Genomic DNA, 20880 nt, shown 5'->3' with positions numbered 1-20880 from the left:
AGCATCAGCATTAGAGGCATTTTTGGGTCCTTAACTGCTTTTCAGGGCCTGATACTCTATAGGCTGCATAGAAAATATTTGTTGCCTCAAAACTTGTGCTTTTCATTTGCCAATCTTATGGACCATTTCTCTCCTTTTCAGTAACCATGAAGTTGAAGGAGACAAAATCAAGGCCAAAGCCACCAAGCTGTGGCAAATTTCAGAGGAAGGAATCAAAGTTGTGGGAAAATGGAAGCAGGTGAAGATTGATCCAAACATGTTTGCAGACGGACAGATGGATGATTTGGTTTGTTTTGAGGAACTGACAGATTACCGGTTAGTCTCCCCTGCCAAGAATTCCTCCAGTCTCTTCTTAAAAGAGGAGTCCAAGAAGAGAAAGGCACAAGCTGTTGCAGAGGGAGAGGAGGAAGGAGAATCTAGCTCCTCAAAGAAAAAGATGAAATTGAAGAAGAGTAGAGATGTGGCAGCTGAAGGAACCAGTGTTCAGAAAGAGTTTGGGGTCAAAGATCCTGAGCCAGAGCCCCAGGGAGATAGCACAGTTTGTCCTGATGCAGAGGTAGGGGAGATGGCATCAGAAAGCCCAGCGCAGACTGTTCCAAAAAAGAAGAAAAAGAAAGGGAAAAAAAAAGCAGAGCCTTCTCAGGGTACTACTCCAAAAGTGTCTAAAAGAGCAAAGACATGGATGCCTGAAACACATGATCACAAGGCAGATGTATCAGCTTGGAAGGATCTGTTTGTACCCAAGCCAGTTCTCCGAGCACTCAGCTTTCTAGGCTTCTCTGCCCCCACACCAATCCAAGCTCTGACCTTGGCACCTGCCATTCGTGACAAACTGGACATCCTTGGGGCTGCTGAGACAGGTAAGGGCATCCGTATCTGGCCAGGGTAAGATTGCTTCTGAATTTGACTTGTGACTGCTAACAGGCTGGATGGCTGGGAAGAGGGGAATGTTGGGAACATAATCACAGATGCAGTTTTGATTAGCACTCAGCTAGTTCTGGGTTGAAACATGCCACTGCCTAATTGGTGCCCTAGGCAGTATCTTTCTGAGCCCTGTAGACCCCATTATAAAATGGAGATAGATAATAGTACCCACTTCCTTTGCTATGTGGGCTAAATGTAAATGTCTACTAAATTTATATGTTTACACAATAGTAAACAACCAGCAAAAAAACAAAAAACAAAAAACAAAAAAAACGAGTAGTAATCTAAAATTTACACATTTCATTGTAAGTGACTAGCAGATGGGAGTTTTTTCCTGTTCTTGAGCATTTTTTGTAATGGAGGAGGAAAGTAGGGCTAAGGTCAGTCCTCTGGAGAGGTTAGGTCCTCATTAGTGTAAGAAGTGCTTTAAGTCTCAAAAATTGTCCAAAAATAAAAGGGCTGCCTTGGGAATTGGTGAGTTTATTGTCATAGGAAGGATTTGAGTGTGTGATAACCATTGGATGGATTTTGTAGGCAGTTTTGGGCAGGAGGTGACTTTTGGGACTAGGCATTGTTTAAAGATACCTCATTTTCTGGGCCCTTTTAGACTTTGCGGGGCAAAGACAGGTTGCCACACCCTGGGGAGACTAAACTACTGATGGGGGAAGGAGCTTATATTACCTAGAACTGTTAGTTCACCTTGACCAGCAATAACCAATAGAAATATGTATGTAATGTGAGCCACATATGTAATTTAAGATTTCCTAGGAGCCGTATTTTAAAAGGTTTTAAAAAAAAGTGGAAATTAATTTTAACAATATAACCAATTATGTAATAAATATTTCAGTGAGCAGTTAAGGTAAAATTATTGAGATATTTTACATTCTTGTATGTGGCTAGTGGCTTCTGTGTTGCATAGAATTAGACCATCTAGACACTTTGTGCCTTGGATTTCTGGAAGAGTGGTTGGGAAAATTGAGGTGAGGTCCTGTCTAAGTCATAAAGATGGAAGAGCGAGGAAACCCCTGGAAAGGGGAATGGAGGTAACATAATAACATACATTTTAAATGCATTGTGCACTGTGTTACACGCATTACATTGATGAACTCAGTTCTCACAACCACCCTCAGGTAGGTTCCATTTTAACTGATGAGGAAACTTGGCCTCACAGAGGATGGACACTGTCTCTAACTGTCCCACTGAAAGTGGTAGCGCTTGGATTCCAGACTGCCCAAGTGCTGTTTAACATTCTGCTACAGTACTTTGGTCTGTGCAGAGAGGCCTGGAGGCAAAGGCGAGGGGTGAACCACTGTGGCTAGAGACTGACATTTGGTCTGATACACACACCTCCTGTCAGGCTATTTCCATGGAATGCTGGGAATCCACAGGTTCAAGACTCAAAGACTCTCAGGGCTGTGGACATACTGCAGCCACTGCAGATAACGAATATACCCCCTACTCCCAAGTGATACTTTGGACCCCTCTGCAATCCCTCCTTTCCTAGGCCCCCTCTTGGTTCAGCCACGGGCAACCTCTAAGAGGCCTATCATCACTATAGATTAGTTTGCATTTTCCAGATTTTTAAAACGGAATCATGCAATATATATTTTTGAGAGGGAGCGTGTCTGCTCTTTCAACCAGCATATTTTGAGATTTAGCCACTTTATTGCAAATACCAGTGGTTCATTTCTTTATATTGATGAGTAGTATTCCAGTGTATGGATATGTACAGTTTGTTTATTTGTTGATGGATAGTTCTGTTCTTTCTAGTTTGGGGCTATTACAAGTAACTATCATAAATATTGACTTATCAGTCTTTGTGTGGATCTGTGCTTTGATTTCTGCTTGATAAATACCTAGGTGTGGAATGGCTAGATCTTAGGGTAAATGTATCTTTTTAGGAGTTTTCTGAAGTGATTGTACAATTTCACATGTTCACCAGATTATGAAGGTTTGAATTGGTCCATGTCCCTGCTAGTACTTGATATGGTCAGTCTTTAGTTTAATTTAGACTTTAAAAAAAATTTAGCATTATTTCCTTGTGGCTTTAATTGGTGTCTCTCCAGTGACTAGTTGAGCAGCATCTTTTCAAGTGCCTAATTGTTGTTTGTATTATCTTCGATGGTGGTGTCTGTTGAGTTCTTTGCCCGTGTTTTTAATTGGGTTGTTGTTTTTTCTATTATTGAGTTCTTTATATTTTTTAGGTGTACTTCCTTTATCTTATATGTGATTTGCATTTTTTTTTTTTTTTCCTAGTCTGTGGCTTATCTTTTCATTCTCTTTACTGTGTCTTTCAAGAGCAGGAGTTATTTCTTTATTTGTTTATTTTTTGCTTTTTAGGGATGCACATGTGACATATGGATCTTCCCAGGCTAGGAGTCGAATTGGGCCTACAGCAGCCAGCCTACGTATGCCACAGCCATAGCAACACCAGATCCAAGCCGCATCTGCAACCTATACCACAGCACACCGGATCCTAAACCCACTGAGGGAGACCAGGGATCAAACCCACATCCTCATGGATACTAGTCAGATTAATTACTCTTGAGCCACAACCGGAACTCCCAGGAGTTACTTCTTTTGATGAAGTTCCAATTATCACTTTTTCTTTTATGGGTATGCTTACCTGAGAATCCCTTCCCTACCCCGAGATGCAAAGATTTTCTCCCATTTTCTTCTAGAATTGTTGTTAGTTTTAGGTTCTGTTTCACTGTGATCCTTCCTGTGCTAACTTTTATGGTGAGAGATACAGATCAGAGTTTTGCTTTGCATATGGCTAAAGAACTATTCCAGCACTGTTTGTGGAAAAACTACTCTTTCTCCACTGAATTGCCTTTGTATCTTTTTTGAAAGTCAGTAACCACATAGGTTGGGTCTATTTCTGGAGGCTTTTCTTTCCCATTGATCTATTTGTTTATCTTTACTGTTTTCCCAGTATCTCACTGTGTTGGACATAGTAGCTTTAGAATAAATCTTAAAATCAGATAATGTAAGTCCTCCAACCTTGTTCTTTTTAAAAGTTACTTTGGTTATTCTAGGCCCTTTGCATTGCAATACGAATTTTAAAGTCAGTTTGTCAATTTCTAAAAACAAACAAAAAAACCATCTGGTATTCAGATTGGGATTGCATTGGTTATAGAGCCATCTGAGGACATGACATCTGGACAATATAGAATCTTCTAGTCCATGAATGTGATATATCTCTCCATTTTTTTAGGTCTTCAGTTTTTCTTGGAAATGTCTCCTAGTTTTCCATGTATGCACATCTATTAGCTTTATCCTTAATAAGTATTTCATATTTTCGATGTTCCCGTAAATGATAATTTAAAATTTCCTATTTTTGATTGTTGCTAATAAATACAAATATGTGTATTTATGTATTGGTCTTGTATCCTGCAACTTTCCTTTTTTTTTTTTTTTTTGTTTTTTTCTAGGGCCCCACCTGCGGCATATGGAAAGTCCCAGGCTAGGGGTCTAATCAGAACTGTAGCTGCCAGCCTATTCCAGGGCCACAGCGATGCGGGATCTGAGCTGCGTCTGCAACCTACACCACAGCTCACGGCAACACCAGATCCTTAACCCACTGAGTGAGGCCAGGGATCGAACCCGCAACCTCATGGTGCCTAGTCGGATTCGTTTCCATTATGCCACAATGGGAACTCCTTTTTTTTTTTTTTTTTTTAAGATGACAGGACTTTCTGCAAAGCTGATGATATCATCCAGTCTGGATGCTTTTGTTTAGTTTTGTCTTATTGCACTGGCTAAAACCTCCAGTACAGTTCGAATTGAAATGGTATATGGGCATTATTGCTTAGTTCCTGATCTTTGGGGAAAAGCATTCAGTGTTTGATCATTAGGTGTGATGTTAGCTGTAGGCTTTTCATATATGTCCTATATCAGGTTGAGAAAATTCTCTTCTGTTTCTGGTTTGCAGAAAGATTTTTTATAAGGAATGGTGGTTGTATTTTTTAAAATGCCTTTTCTGCATATATTGATATGTGTGTTTTTTTCTTTTTTGTTTTTTTGATAATGGTGAATTACATTGATTTTCAAATACTAATCTAAAATCAAATTCTTGGGATAAACTGAACTTAGCCCTAGTTTATTATCCCATTTGTACATTGTTGGATTGATTTACTAAAATATTGTTGATAATTTTTGAGTTATGTTCATGGGATGTTGATTTGTAGTTTTCTTTTCTTATAATGTCTTTGACTGGTTTTGTAATCAGAGTGATTCAGATCCCAGAATGACTTTTGAAATCTTCTCTTTAGTTTTCTGAAAGAGTGTATATAGAATTGGTATTCTTCATCCTTATATAGTTAGTAGAATTCATCTGTGCCTGCGCTTGTATTTATGGAATACTTTTTATTTTTATTTTTATTTATTTTTTTGTCTTTTTGCTATTTCTTTGGGCCGCTCCCGCGGCATATGGAGGTTCCTAGGCTAGGGGTCGAGTCAGAGCTGTAGCCGCTGGCCTACATCACAGCCACAGCAACACCAGGCCCAGGCCACATCTACGACCTATACCACAGCTCATAGCAATTCCAGATCCTTAACACACTGAGTGAGGCCAGGGATCGAACTTGCGTCCTCATGGATGCTAGTCTGATTTGTTTCTGCTGAGATACGACGGGAACTCCTTGAGTAGTAGTTTTCTACTTACAGTTCAGTTGGTCTTTGTTTTGTGTATTTCGAAGCTCTGTTGTTAGATGCATAAATGTTTACTTCTGTATCCTCTAAATGAATTCACCACTTTTCATTATGAAATGGCCCCCTTTTTCCCTGATGATGTTTTTGTTTTAAAATCACCTTTGTCTGGCATTAATATAGTTTTTCCAGCTTTATTTTGATTAATGTTAGCATGGTATGTCTTTTTCCATACTTGTACTTTTGTTCTTTTTATGTCTTGGTATTCAAAATGAGTTTCTTGTGAGCAGCAGGTCTTGCTGTTTAATCCAATAATCTGTCTTTTTTTTTTTTTTTTTTTGTCTTTTCTAGGGCCACTCCCGCAGCATTTGAGGTTCTCAGGCTAGGGGTCTAATCGGAGCTATAGCCGCCGGCCTACGCCAGAACCACAGCAACTCAGGATCCGAGCCAAGTCTTTGACCTATACCACAGCTCATGGCAACGCCGGATCCTTAACCCACTGAGCAAGGCAGGGATGGAACCCGCAACCTCATGGTTCCTAGTCGGATTCGTTAACCACTGCGCCACAGCGGGAGCTCCCATTAATCTGTCTTTTAATTGTGTTGAGTTACTTACATTTAAAAAATATTTCAATAGATTTCAAGCAAGTCTTCTCTTAAACATACATGTTACATGATGTTACATTCCCAGAATATGTAGTAACATCCTATTTAGAACATTTTTTATTCTTTATTTTTACATTTTTTAATTAAAGTGTAATTGATTTACAATGTTGTGTCAGTTTCTGCTGTACAGCAAAGTGATCCAGTCATATATATGTATACATTCCCTTTTTTTTTTTTTTTTGGCTCTTTAGTGCTGCACTTCTGGCATATGGAGTTTCCCTGGCTAGGGGTCTCTGGAGCTACTACAGCTCCTGGCCTACACCACAGCCATGCCAGATCCGAGCCACATCTGCAGCCTACATCACAGCTCATGGCAACGCTGGATCTTTAACCCACTGAGTGAGGCCAGGGATCGAACCTGAAACCTCATGGTTCCTAGTTGGTTTCGTTTCCGCTGCACCGCAACAGGAACCCCTTATATGTTCCCTTTTTAGTATTATCCTCCATCATAGTCTATCCCAGGAGATTGCACATAGTTGCCTGTGCTATACAGTAGGACCGCATTGCTTATCCATTCTAAATGAAGTAGTTTGCATCTACTAACCCCAGCTTCTCAGTCCATACCACTCCCTCTTCCCCCATGCCTTTGGCAACCACAAGTCTGTTCTCTAAGGTCTTCTGCCCATTTTTCACTTAGGTTGTTTGTTTTGCTGTTGTTGTGTTGTTTGTATATTTTGGAGATTAAGCCCTTGTCGGTACATTTTCATTTTTTTTTTTTTTTATGGTTTCCTTTGCTGTGCAAGAGCTTGTAAGTTTGATTAGGTCGCATTTGTTTATTTTTCTCCCATCCCATCCTTTGCTGTGAAAAAGCTTGTAAGTTTGATCAGGTCCCGTGTGTTTATTTTTGTTTTTATTTCTGTTGCCTTGGGAGACCAGAGATGATTTACATTTAATGTGATTATTGATAGTGATTGGGTTTTAATCTGTTATTTTGCTATTTGTTTTCCATTTCTTCCAGCCATTCCTTGTTCCTTTATTCCTCCTTTTTTTTTTTTTTTTTTTTTTTTTGCCATACCTGCAGCATGTGGAAGTTCCTGGGTCAGGGATTGAATCCGCTGGATCCTTAACTTCCTGTGCCACAGTAGAAATTCCCCCTTATTTCCTCTTTTACCCTCTTTGGATTGAAATTTTTTTGTGTAAGATACCATTTTATCCTTTTTATTGTCTTATTGGCTATAACTCTTTATCATGTCCTTTTAGAGGTTGCTTTTGGGTGTGCAGTGTATATCTTTAATACATCATAGTCTACCTTTAAGTGGTAATATACTACTTTGTATACAGGACAAGAACCTTACAAGAGTATATTTCCTTTCTTCTCTCCTTTGTGTTTTTTGTTGTATGCTTTGTATGTGTTAGAAATCCCCAAACACATTTTTATTACATTTGCTTCAAATGGTCAGTGGTTTTTAAAGAAGTTTTTAGATAAAGACATTTAAAAAATATTTATCCATGGTACTGTTTCTAGTGCTCTTCATTCCTTTGTGGAGCACCAGATTTTCAGCTAATGTCATCTTTTCTTCTGCATGAAAAACTTCTTTTAATATTTTTTGTAGTCCAGATGTGCCAATGATAAATTATTTCAGCTTTTATATACTTACAAAAGTCTTTATTTTGCATTTGTTTTGAAAGAGATTTTTTGCTGAGTGTAGAGTTCTAGATTGTCAGGTTTTTTTTTCAAGTCTTCAAAGATGTCATTGTACTTTTTTTAGTGTTTGTCGTTTCTGATGAAAAGTGCTATTTTTCTTATCTGAAGTTTTATGAGTCTGTTTTGCTCCCTTTTGTTATAGTTCTTGCTTATAACACCTTATTTCCTTGTAGGTAAGTTATTTTATTTTGTTTTTTTAACTGAGAGCTGCTTATTTTCCTCTGAAAATTACCTGTAAGAATTCTTCTGAGGGCTGTGAATGAAAGTTTCTCCCTCCAGAGATTATTTAATTGCTTCTGCTTGGGGCATTTTAATTTTAGAACCACTTTAAATTCTCAGCCTAAGGTGTTTTGTCCTGTTTGTTTTTGACCACACAGATGATATGAATACTTGGGTTCTATATACATTCAAAGGCCACTTTGAAAAAATGTTCAAATATAGGTAAAAGTGTGCTGCTTTAAAAATTTCTCAAAAACTAAAAGTTTCCTTTTATTCCCTCCTTCCTCATCAAAGAAGTCTTGAGAAAGTATTATAGATTTCCATTCCTTAACCCTCAACTTTATGTCTTTCACAACAACTATAAAACACACACATACCAAACTTTCCCATCTCTTTATCGTTTCATTGTTTGGACATTTGTCTCTAGTTAATGGTGACCTCAGCTTCAAGGCCAGTCTGTCAGACTTTTCCTCAGACTCCTAATTATAGGTGCCCTCTGGTTGCAGTGCTGTAGGGAGACCTCTGTAGGGTGGAAGGAGTTTTGGATTGGGTCAGGGTGATACTTGGCTATTTTAGGGTCCCTTATTCCATGTAAAGGCTAGAACCTCAGGCAAAAGTACACACATCTGTTAATTCACACGGTTTTTGTCTGTTTTTTGTTCTGCTTCCAAGGAAGTGGGAAAACTCTTGCCTTTGCCATTCCAATGATTCATGCAGTGCTGCAGTGGCAGGTGAAGAAGAAGCCTACCCCAGTTCTAAGTACCACAGGAGCACCACCTGAGGAGACCAGTACTGAGCCTGGAGCTGAGATAGGCTCACCAGGCAGGGCTGGAACGGAGTCTGGAGCTTTGCCTGATAAGATTGGAATTGACAGTGAAGCACTTCCCAGTGAGGCTGGAGCCAAGACCAGTGCTACTACCGCAGACCAGGTGCTGCCCTCTCATGATGCTGATGATGCTGGTGAAGGACCTTCTTCCCTGATCAGGGAGAAGCCTGTCCCCAAGCAGGATGAAAACAAGGAGGAAAAGCTTGATGAAGAGCATTCCGGAGAGTTAAAACAAGAGCTGAACAGCAAAATTGCCACCTCTGAAGCACATCCAAAGCGTCCCCTGCTTGGACTGGTTCTGACTCCTACTCGAGAGCTAGCCGTTCAAGTCAAACAACACATTGATGCTGTGGCCAAGTTTACAGGTGAGGTTTAATTCCATTTAATGTTCCTAAAGGGATCCTGATTCTGGGGTGGCAGAGGTGAATGAGCTGTGGCTCCCGCTCTCTAGAGGGAACCTTTCTCATATGCTAGAGAATTAAGCCCTATAGGAGTTGTTTGAGCGGCTCATTCTTAATTCGCCCAAGGATGATACACAGCTAATGCTATTCTAGCAGCATAGAAAATTAATTTATTGGATACAGTGGATGCTTAGGGCAGGGTTTGGCAAACCACAGTTTGGGTTTTGTTTTTATAAATAAAAGTGCCGCCATACCCATCCATTTGCATATTGTCTGTGGCCACTTTTGTACTGCTAAAGCAGAGTGGAATGGGGTAGTAGTAGAGATCATTTAGCCCATGGGGCCAAAAGTGTTATTTATATATATATGTTTTGCTTTTTAAGGCCGTACCTGCGGCATATGAAGGTTCCCAGGCTAGGGTCGAATCGGAGCTGTAACTGCTGGCCTACACCACAGCCACAGCAATGCCAGATCCGAGCTGTGTCTGCAACCTACACCTCAGCTCACAGCAGTGCTGGATCCTGAACCCACTGAGCGGGGCCAGTGATCAAACCTGCAACATCATGGTTCCTAGTCTGATTCGTTTCTGCTGAGCCACAATGGGAACTCCAAAAGTGTTTAATATTGAAAAAGTTTGCTGACCTCTGTCTTAGGGCATTAGAACTTAATTCTCTAGGGAATTCCTTGGGAAGGGCTGCACAGTAGGGATTTCAATTTTATAATGAAAGGAACAGTTATTTACTAAGCTTGTTCTATGTGTGAGACATTTTACTAAGCGCTTTGACTGCATGTTTTTTTGGTGTTCCCTTCACACTGGATACCTTTGAGAAAGCCTCCCCTAGAGAGAAGAAGAGAACATGAGGCCTTACAGGCGATCCAGATGAATTCTAATTGGGAGGCGTGGGCGGGAATTCCTAGGGGAGCTGTGTCACAGCTGCAGGCTACAGCTTTTCCAGCACTGTGGTGTACCACCGCTCAGTTTTCCAGAGCTTTGGACGTCAGCCTGCCTGGGTTCCCATCCAGCCCTGTTGTTGTAGTTGGAGGGGACAGAGTAGGAAAAACTGAGGTGGGAAGTAGGCAGTGCCTAGATCCTTGACGACTTGAGCAGCCTTCTAGTGGTGGCATCAACAGGTCAAGGCCAGCTCTTAGCACTCTCCTGGAGTGGGGAGCTGTGCTGGTGACTGGCAGCCTCTGCTCATCTGGGGGTGCCTGTGTCAGCAGTGGAAGAAGAAACAAGCAATCAGACTGAATAACAGTGTCCCTTATGTTTTGTGTACCCTAGGCATTAAAACTGCTATTTTGGTTGGTGGGATGTCCACACAGAAACAGCAGAGAATGCTGAACCGCCAGCCTGAGATTGTGATTGCCACTCCGGGCCGGCTGTGGGAGCTAGTTAAAGAAAAGCAGCCTCATTTGAGCAACCTTCGGCAGCTCAGGTGAGAGACAGTGCCTCCTCCTTTCCCCTGCCCCCTGTTGTGAAGTGGGCTTGGGGTGACGTGGTGGTCTGCAGTACCTCCTCCCTGTCACAGAGTGCCATGGTGTGGTACCAGCCAGACTTTGGCCTTTAGAAAACCAAGCATGTGTGAGGGAGAGTAGTAGAGGGCTCTGGTGGTGGTGGTTGTGTTTGTGTTGGGGGGGGGTGGGGTATAGCATGTGCTACCTCTTACCTGGCTCTGTCCGGATCTCTAGGTGCCTGGTGATCGATGAGGCTGACCGGATGGTTGAGAAAGGCCACTTTGCTGAGCTCTCACAGTTGCTAGAGATGCTCAATGACTCCCAATACAACCCAAAGAGACAGACACTTGTTTTTTCTGCCACACTGACCCTGGTACATCAAGCTCCTGCTCGAATCCTTCACAAGAAGCACGCTAAGAAAATTGACAAAACTGCCAAACTTGACCTCCTCATGCAGAAGATTGGCATGAGGGGCAAGCCCAAGGTCATTGACCTCACACGAAACGAGGCCACGGTAGAGACACTGACAGAGACAAAGATCCATTGTGAGACTGATGAGAAAGACTTATATCTGTACTACTTCCTGATGCAGTATCCAGGCCGCACCCTAGTGTTTGCCAACAGTATCTCCTGCATCAAACGCCTCTCTGGGCTCCTCAAAGTCCTGGATATCATGCCACTGACCCTGCATGCCTGCATGCACCAGAAGCAGAGGCTCAGAAACTTGGAGCAGTTTGCTCATCTGGAAGAGTAAGTCAGGCCTATCCCAGACTAGCCATTGGGTCAGGGTTGCCAGGATGGTGGGGTGACGATGGTGGGAAGTTACTGTCTCTCTTGGGGCCCTTATCAGTAGAAGGTAGCCCTTTTTTGCCCAGCGTGAGGCAGGCTCACTCTCATGTTCATTCGGTTGCTGGTAAGGCCCCTAAGAAACTTCTTTAATGATGAGTGATGGTGACAGTAATACCTGCTATTATTATTGAAAACTTAACAATAGAGGAAGTATTGTGCTAGCATTTTAGATACATTATTACATTCATTCACTTTTGACATCCTTGAGAAGAAGCAGAATAGAGTCATGGCTAAGAGCACAGACTACCCGAGATCAAATCCAGGGTGTGCTACTTCTAACTTGTCAAATTACTTCTTAATGTTTCAGTTTTCTCATAGTTAGTGTAATAGTAGAAGCTATCTCAGAGGGCGGTTGTGAGGAGTAAGTGGATTTATGCACATGAAGTGTTTAGAATGATGCTTGGCACATGGTATGTCTTTGCTAAACATTTGCTTTAATGCCACTTGTGATTATTATTTTATAGATGAAAAAAGTAAGGTCGAGAAAAGCACATCAGCTTGCTCAAGGTTTCTCACCTTGGAAGTGGTAGAACTGGGCCTCAGACAAGTCTTTCGGTCCCCAGAGCTCATGCTGTCATGTCCGTCTGCTTTGGCGCCAGACTGATGCTCAGACAGGCATCAGGGTGCAGATTGTCAACATGAGGGCCTGGGGAGTTGAGCCTGAGTCTGAATTGGCTTCTGCCCACAGTGTTTGCCAGTTATAGGTTACAAATTAGTTTCTAGAACAAGTGGTTTACCTCCCTTCGAATGTTGGTAAGTAGAGTTAGTAGTTTACTGGATCAGAAGTTGGCAAAATATAGCCCATGGGCCAGATCTGACCGATTGCCTGTTTTTATAAGTAAAGTTTTATTGGAACATAGCCTGTTTATGTATCATCTGGGGCTGCTTTTGCACTATAATGGCGGAGTTATAATTTCAACAGACATCACCCACAAAACCAAAATAATTTGTTCTCTGGCCCTTTATAGGAAAAGTTTCCTGACCTTGACCCAGAGCAAAGGTTTAACATTTTACAAACTTTAGTTTGCATTGTATTCCATGGCCCTATCTCAGAGATACAGGGAGTGGGACCCTGAAGGGCCTAGAATCATAAGCTTTTTAAGACATACCTCAAGGTTTTTTTGACTCTCCTCAAACTACACATAAAGACACATCACCCAAAACATATTATCAAGTGCTTACTGTAACCTGTACAGCACTGTTCCAGGGGCTGGAAATAGAACAGTGAATAACGCAAAGTCCCTGCTGTCGTGGCATTTACCTCCTAGTGGAGGGAGACAGTAAATTGAAAAGTAAGTATATAGTTTGTCAAGTGGTGCTAAGTGCGGAGACATAAAGTTGTATGGGAAGTTACATGGGCTCTGGGTGTGTGGTCTAGGAGGCTTTTCTCATAAGGTGCGATTCGGGCAGAGAGTGGAAGAAATTAAGGAAATGGGAATATCTGAAAAAGACCTTTTATGGCGTCAGGTGCACTAAATGCAAAGGCTTGGAGGCAAGAGCAGGTTTGGCGTGTTTGAGGAAGAGCAAGGAGAGCAAAGCCGTCAGTGTGCCTGGAGGGTTGCCAAGTAGAGTACGGCCGCACCGAATTCACTTTCATTATTGCAGAGTGTGGCTTGTTGATGGTGGCCAGGGAAACCCAAGTTTGGATCTTGGCTCCCCAACTGAATAGCCATATATGTGCCTTGGGAAGCTAATCTCTCTGAGTCTTGGTTTCTTCGTCTGTCAAAGGGAGATAATAGTACTGTCCTGTATAGAGTGTAAGGATTGTAGTGTTTAGAGCACTCATTTGGTGGTAAGAATTCGATTAATGATAGCCGTTGGTTATTATTAATGAGCTTTCTCTCTCCACCACAGTTGTGTTCTCCTGGCGACAGATGTGGCAGCTCGGGGCCTAGATATTCCTAAAGTCCAACATGTCATCCATTACCAGGTAGGGACGTCAGAGAATTTGTGGGCATCTCCTAGCATTGAATGGGGAATTTTTAAAGCCAGGGTTGGGGGAAGGAGGAAGGAGAAGGAGGAATTGTTGGTCAAGGCCTCATGCAACAGAGAATACCACTGGCATCTAGTGACTGACTGGCTGCTGCCACTTTGGGAACGCTGTGGTGAGGTTTATTCTCCAAAACCTCCTGACATTGTCTGATGTCAGGCAGTCCCTCTCTCTCTGACTTGGGCAGCCTACTTAATATTGGCAGGTTAGAGCCTTTGATTCTTCCATGAAATGGGCATAAGTTTAGCATGTCAAATGGGTACCTTGGTGTAGCAAAACAAGAGTGTGAGAATTTTACGTCCCACCTGGGCTTAAACCCTCGTTGTGTAACCCCGAGCAAGTTGTTTGGTTTCTTTGTACCTCAGTTTTTTCCTTTCTTAAACGACAGTGTCAACTTCTTAAGTTCTTGTAAAGTGAAGTAAGTCATTATTTGTGAAGAGTTTAGAAAGTCAGGTGGCACATCATAAGCACTTCATAGATGTTAGCAGCTGTTGGCATTAATATTAGTGCATTAATAATCTTTACCTAGTAAAGATTGGCACAGAGTGGTGGTTGAGAGTATGAGCTCCAGAGCCACACTTCCAGCATCTGAACACTTGCTGGCTGCTTCTTAATGAGTTTGCTTTGGGCATGTTCCTTAGCGTCTCTGCTTTCAGCATCTTTGTAACTTGGGAGTAATGCTGACTACCTACCATACCCCATAGGGTTATCACAAGAATTAAATGCACTGATGCTGATAGATCACCTAGCACAGTGTAAGTACTCAATAAATGATAGCTGTGCTGGTATGATTATTTCTCCTTTAAAATCCTCCTGGCTCTTAACAGTCTTTTAGGGTGCCAATTCAATTTAGCACATCTTTATTCCTTTTTTTTTTTTTTTTTTTTTATTCTTTCTCTTTTGGGGGAAGAGTCTGGATCAGTCTTCGTCAGAAATATCCCGATAAACCAAATACAGTTCTAGCCTTAAGAAGTATCACATCCACTAGGGGCGGGGAGATAACCACAGGCATAATTTAAGGTGGAAGATATTAGAAAGTTGCAAGATACAATGGGAGAGAGAGGTAGTTTGGGAGGTTCGGAGGTTAGAAAGTGCTTTCCGAAAGCTGCTTGGCATTTAAGGATGGAGAGGATGGGGCACGTGGAGGAAGGAAAGGAAGGAGGAGGGAACATGTGGCAGGGGCAGCTGACTGGGAGCCAGGAGAGGGGTGGGTACCAGCGAGGAAGGCGAGAATGGTAACAGCTGTTCACGATGGCACTCAGAGCACCGCATTGGAACAGTACGGAGCGTCACCTGGGCTCAGTGGAGAAGACCGTTCTTGATTAGCGGTGTGTACCCTGGGTGTGGGGGAGGGAGGGATCAGCAGCCCCCACACCACCTTATCTGTATCCTTATGCTAGATCCAGTAGATTGTGGAGTGGAGGCAGCGTAGCCCTGGGGTTAGGTGGCTTTGGAACTGACGGCTTCATTTCGAGTCCTGGCTTCACTACTTAGTTGGGTAACTTAGGGGATTGCTTATCATCTCTGTGTTGCAGTTTGCTGGTCAATAATATGGATAATCACCAGAGCACCTCCCATGTTACTGTCGTGAGGAATAAATGGGCTAACATGCTGAGTGCTTAGAGCTGTAATCACTCTAAATGTTGGTTACGATTACTGTCATCGATTGTCCGTGTAGAGTCGGTGAAGAACCATTGGAGTATCTTTAGGTAGAGGGGCATCGTTATGGGCAGAGCTTTGACTTGGGAAGATGACCCTGGCAGCTTTGGGTTGGGTTGGGGTGGGGGGCGGGTAGGAGGACTAGAGACCAAATAAGTGACTGCCACTGCCCAGTTGAGTGGTCATGAGGGCCTGAACCAGGACAGGGGGGCAGAGTCTGTACAGAGAACGGGCTGAACCCAGGGATAGTTTAAATGTGGGCCTGTGGGAGAAGAGTTAGATCTGTCCATGGTGCTGGAGAGGTGTCTAGCGGCCTGGCTGGGAGGGGGAGGGTTCCCCATTGGGTTGTTGGCCCTGAGGGGAAGATCGGTATTTGGTGACAGCCATGTGTTGTCCTCCTGGTTTCTCCTTTGGCAGGTACCTCGTACCTCAGAGATTTATGTCCACCGAAGTGGTCGAACTGCCCGTGCCACCAATGAAGGCCTCAGCCTGATGCTGGTTGGACCTGAGGATGTGATCAACTTTAAGAAGATTTACAAAACCCTCAAGAAAGATGAGGACATCCCACTGTTCCCTGTGCAGACAAAGTACATGGATGCAGTCAAGGTAAAAAGAAAAGTTAGAAGTCTGGTGCTAATGAGGGGAGGGATTGTGCTGCTCCCTTACTTTGCTGTGAAGTTCTTGCAGTACCACCCTTGGAAGCTAATTAATAGCTCTGCCAACAGCTAAGCAAGGAGATTTATTTAAAAAAAAAAAAGAAGAAGAAGAAGGTGGGCACTGTGTCTGGTAGAGGGAGGAAGGGGCGAGTGGCCAGAGTGAAGAATTTTCCTCAGGGGCCCTTTCTTTACTGTGCCCCTGAAGCCTCCATCATCAGTCTCCTCCACTGGGCGGGGGCAGTGAGCATGGCTGTCCTAGACACCGCCCTCCCCAAACAGATGGATGGTTGTAGAGACGTGAGGTCACTGTGTCTTGCTGAGGCAGAAGCTAAAGGTTTGTCACATCCCTGAAGCAGATACCCGTAATTCCTACCTTTGGGGTTTTATTTTAACTCAGTAAACATTCACTGAGTGGGTGCCACTTACTATGGGCTGTGTCGTTTTGGTGTCTGACACACCATAGCCCATAGTTCTCCACTGGCTCATGAGGCAGGCTGAGTCCAGGCTGAAATCAGGTACGAATGGAGCACTGTGGACTGGCGGGTATATGGATATGTTGGTAGGAGACGCAGGCAGAGTTGGGATGAGGTGAGGTAGGGATGGAATTCCAGGAATTGAGGGAGCAAAAATCATGGAAAGGTTCAAGTTCTTTTGGCTCCCCTGGCTCAAGAGGAGTGCTAGCTGGGGGAAAATGTGGTAGGAGATGAAGATGGAAAAGTGGAGACCGCAGGGAGGGTTAGAAGCCACCCTGGTTTCCCATGGCTCCTTTCCCGCACATCACAAGATCTTGCCCATTTTGTTGGTGTATCCTGTCACTGGTCTGGCCCCAGGACCCATGAGAGGGAGAATTGAAGTGTTTTTGGCAAAGAACAACATGGAAGGGGTGATGGGGTGGGGTTAGGGTTTCGGGGGAGGGAGACGGAGCTCCTTTTGGACCCGTGTAGATTGGCAGTCCGGCCAACCAAGGTGGGCTCCCAGGAAGAGGGCTGTGCAAGTTTGTTTGGAAAGCCAGCGCTTGTGATTCGTGTGTACACACTCAGGAGCAGCCACTGCCCTGTGTGCTTTAACCCGGAACTAAAGCAAATGCATGGTGTTAGAGCTAAGGTGCCTTTCACTGAGCACTGATCTTAAGAGCTTTTTTCAAAAGGTAATTTAAATGAGACTTTTCTTCCTAGCGGCCTGAAACCTTTGTCAGATGAATACTTTCTGTTCCTTTTCCATAGGAGCGAATCCGTTTAGCTCGGCAGATTGAGAAGGCGGAGTATCGGAACTTCCAGGCTTGTCTGCACAACTCTTGGATTGAGCAGGCAGCGGCTGCCCTTGAGATCGAACTGGAAGAAGAAATGTATAAGGGTAGGGGCCCGCCAGGGGGACCTGAGGAAGGGTTTATTCAGCCCTTTTCTTTGTTTCTCCCTTCAACTTTTGTCTGTTGGAACATCGTCACTACTGTGGATCCTTCAAAATTGGCAAGACACCTTTTTCTTCTTTGTGACAGGCCCTAGTTCCTATGAGCCTAAAGCCCTGGGCCTTTGTTCCCCTCTGTCATCGTTTGTCTGCGCCTTCAGTTCCCTCCCTCATGTGGAGCAGCAGTGGCGTGACGCTGGTGCAGGCTCTGGGCCAGACCACTCATGTTTGCCAGCTGCCCGTCCTGCACCAGCTGTGTGGCCAGGCCAAGTTACTGAACCTCTCTGTCCTATCTAGGTGTTGTCTCTTAGAAAGGCCGAGCATGGGGTTGAAAGATGGCTTGAGTTAATGAGTGTAAAGGGCTTAAAACAGTGCCTGGCAAATAGAAAGTATGCAATACATTTCGAGTATTATTATTACTATTATTTTTGTGTTTTGTCTTTTTTTAGTGTCGCACCTGTGGCATATGGAGGTTCCCAGGCTAGGGGTCTCAATTATTATTTGTTGCCACTTGTCTTCCAAGCTGACAGAGCACTTCTGCATCATCTCAATTGACCTTTTCCAGTCTTGTGACGTACACAGCAGGAATTGTCCTTTTACACTTGGGAACTAGAGGTTCATAGACGTGATTTGTGCAAGGAAATAGCTCCTGCACCAGGTGTTTCCTGAGCGCCTGCTCCAAACCTGGGCCAGGGACTAAGGATTCAGGGATGAGTCTGTGTGGTTTTTGCTCTAGGAAAGATCTTGAGTCGAAGAAGTGGTAGAACCAGTAGAACTGACACCAGAGTTAGATCCAGTGCTCTTTCCACCCCTTGAGTGGGCAGCTCAGCTAGGGTGCTGGTATCTTGGTGGTAAAGCCAACAAATTCAGAGGTAGACTCACGGCTCTTTGCTTAGCATGGAAGCCGGCAACCAAGCCCCTGGGTGCGTGGTCCTCCTGGTAGCTCAGGTTTGGCACTAGGCCTGTGATGCACGAGGCCCTGGCTTCCCTTCCTGAGGACAGGCTGGCCTGGAGCCCTTTGGCTGTGTCCATCCCTGCAGGTGCAGCCACAGTGCTTGTGGGGAGATGCGGGAAAGCTGGACTGCATAGGTGCATTCACTGTCTCCTGAGGGGTTTGTAGCCCTTTAGTCACCAAATTTCAGGTGACGAGTAGTTGGATCACAGGGAGAAAACGTATCTTCAAGTCAGGAGCCTGGGGTTCTGATCTCAGTTTGAGAGCTAGTTCTGTGACCTCCAGCGAGTGACCTGAGCTTCATCAACTGTAAAATAAACTTAGAGGGTTTTCGTGAGGAGGAAAGGGCAGAGTGGCCCTGAGTGGCACTCCTGAACTGTGTTGCAAGTTAGCCAGCACTAGCTTCTGCAGAGAACTTTTGAGCCCTGCCTCACCAAAGAGTTCCAGAATGCTTTTCATCACGAGTTATCCATCAAGGGAAACAAAATGCTCCTCAAAGTCATAGTAAATACGATCTATTTTGAATTGTTTCAAGGAGGAAAAGTTGACCAGCAGGAAGAGCGTCGGAGACAGAAGCAGATGAAGATCCTGAAGAAGGAGCTGCGCCAGTTACTCGCCCAGCCGTTGTTTAAAGATGATCTGAAAACCAAGTATCCAACTCAGTCTGGCCAACCGCCGGTGCTCGGGTCTGCCCCAAGGAACGCTGAGTCTGCGCTGAGCTGCCTCTCCAGACAGAAGAAGAAGAGAAAGAGGAGGCCAAAAGAGCAGCAGCAGCAACAGCCACAGCCAAGCACAAGTGCAAAGTGAGCCCCCAGGTCAGAGTCTGGGTGACCGTGCACCGCGTCTGTGTTCTCGGGTTGTGTGGGAACCTCCCACCTTGCATTTCCCTCCACCGTCAGCCTCGCTTACAAAAATCTCCCTCTCTCCACCACTGCCCCCCAACCCAGTAGCAGGGGAGACCTCATCCAGATTTGTGTTGTTTCAGAGTAAGAATTCTGTGTAGCAGTTTGTATATTTCTGCATTCCAGTGTTTACAGGCTTCTTGTATGTTTAACTGGATTTCTGCAATTAAAGACCATGGTCAGAACCAGTGTATTATCTTGAATGTTTAGCCAGAATGTGAGGGGCACTGTCATAGTCCTGTGGCTGCAGGATGCACATGGGGTGTGTCACCCCGCAGCACAGCATTGATGGAGCAGGAGGCCGGTGAGTTGCACAGACCCCTGTAGTGTCATTTCTGCCTGTGTCCCTGGGAGTGCGTTCCTGCCATTTTGTCTCCACAGCAGAATCCTAACAGCTCCCTGGCTCTCACAGCCATGGTTCTGTCTGAGCCTCCCTGGGAGGTGGGCAGGGAAGAGGTTGCCATCCTGGGGTTCCAAGAGAACATAGCTTCCTTAATGTCACCAAGCCTCATGTGGGGAAGCCACTTGGTAGCAGTATGCTATACCGGGCAGGTGAGGTGCTCGGGATCTGGCCCTGGCCCTGGCCAGTCTCTCCAGCCTTGTCTCTGTTCCCCTCTTCTGAGTGACAGAACTGGTTGCCGCCCATGGCCTTGTGCACCCATTCTCTTGCCCTGAGCCTTTGTACCAGCTTCCCCCCCCAACCCCAGCCTGTTTGCCTTTTTGCTCCCTGAGCACAGGAGGCATGAGCCCCAGGAGGGTGAGGTGTTTCTTCTGTGGGCTCCCATGGTGCCCATGCTCACCCTCTCCACGGCACTTGCCACCCTGGTATCTGGAATCTTGCTGAGCTCCTGGAGAGCAGAAGCTGCTTCATCATCCCTTGTAGCAGTTGCACTCACATCAAGGCCTGGTGTACACCCATGATTTCCTGGTGCCATGGCAGCTTTCCCTGCGTGGCATGGCCAGTTATGGGAGAAGCACAGATTTCTGTACCACCAAGTCTGGACTTCTAAACAGATATGCCCCGAGTTCCCTGGTGGCTCAGCAGGTTAGGGATCCAGTCTGTCGCTGGATCAGGGCCATGGCACACGTTCATTCTCTGGCCCGGGAACTTCTCTGTTCCACAGGCATGGCCATAAATACCCAAAAACAGATGTTCCCTTGGCCTCATGGTTGGCAGCTGTAGTCCCTCAGCCCCTCTGGATAACCGCAACAGGGTAATTGGTCTAGATTCAGATTTCGGTATTACTGAGTGTTGGTTAGCCACTTTTATCTTTAATTGTCATTTAGTTTGTGTCAAGGCCCTGGGACATAAGTTTTGTACCATTTTGTAGTTGAGAAGGTTGACGCTGACTGGGGAAGACACGCTCAGGGTCACACAGCTGTCACGTAGCAAAGCCAAGGTTAGAACCCTGGCTGTTTCCTTGTAGGCCCAAGGCAAGTTTGGAAAATTGTTTGGGTTTTAAAAGACAGCCGTGTTGCCAAAGAAGTCTCCCAGTGACTTGGAGAGGAGAAAGCAGAAGAAAGCGGCCCTAGTCTGTGAGGTCAGCTCCTGAGCGACAGCTGAGAGGATGGCAGGGGGCTCTCCAATTTCCAGGTGACACAGTGGAGGTGTAAGCAAGCTCAGGGTTCCTGAGCAGCCCCTCAGCCATGAGAGAGGACACTTGTCACAGGCCAAACAGATCC

General features: G+C 44.6%; 1 protein-coding gene across 1 annotated transcript; it reads left to right on the top strand.

Annotated features, from left to right (window-relative positions):
* On the top strand, positions 142 to 19375 carry DDX24 (DEAD-box helicase 24). The gene is given in 9 exon segments (XM_021099653.1): positions 142 to 201; positions 204 to 860; positions 8776 to 9294; positions 10613 to 10766; positions 11020 to 11535; positions 13489 to 13564; positions 15701 to 15889; positions 17163 to 17292; positions 18831 to 19375. Coding segments are annotated over 9 exon segments (2568 nt in total). The 5' UTR covers positions 142 to 146; the 3' UTR covers positions 19103 to 19375.

The sequence above is a fragment of the Sus scrofa genome, chromosome 7 (genome assembly GCF_000003025.6).
Source record: "Sus scrofa isolate TJ Tabasco breed Duroc chromosome 7, Sscrofa11.1, whole genome shotgun sequence".
In the NCBI taxonomy this organism is placed as follows: Eukaryota; Metazoa; Chordata; class Mammalia; order Artiodactyla; family Suidae; genus Sus; species Sus scrofa.
The sequence above is the reverse complement of the archived record's forward strand: the minus strand, read 5'-3'. Positions and strand labels throughout refer to the sequence as shown.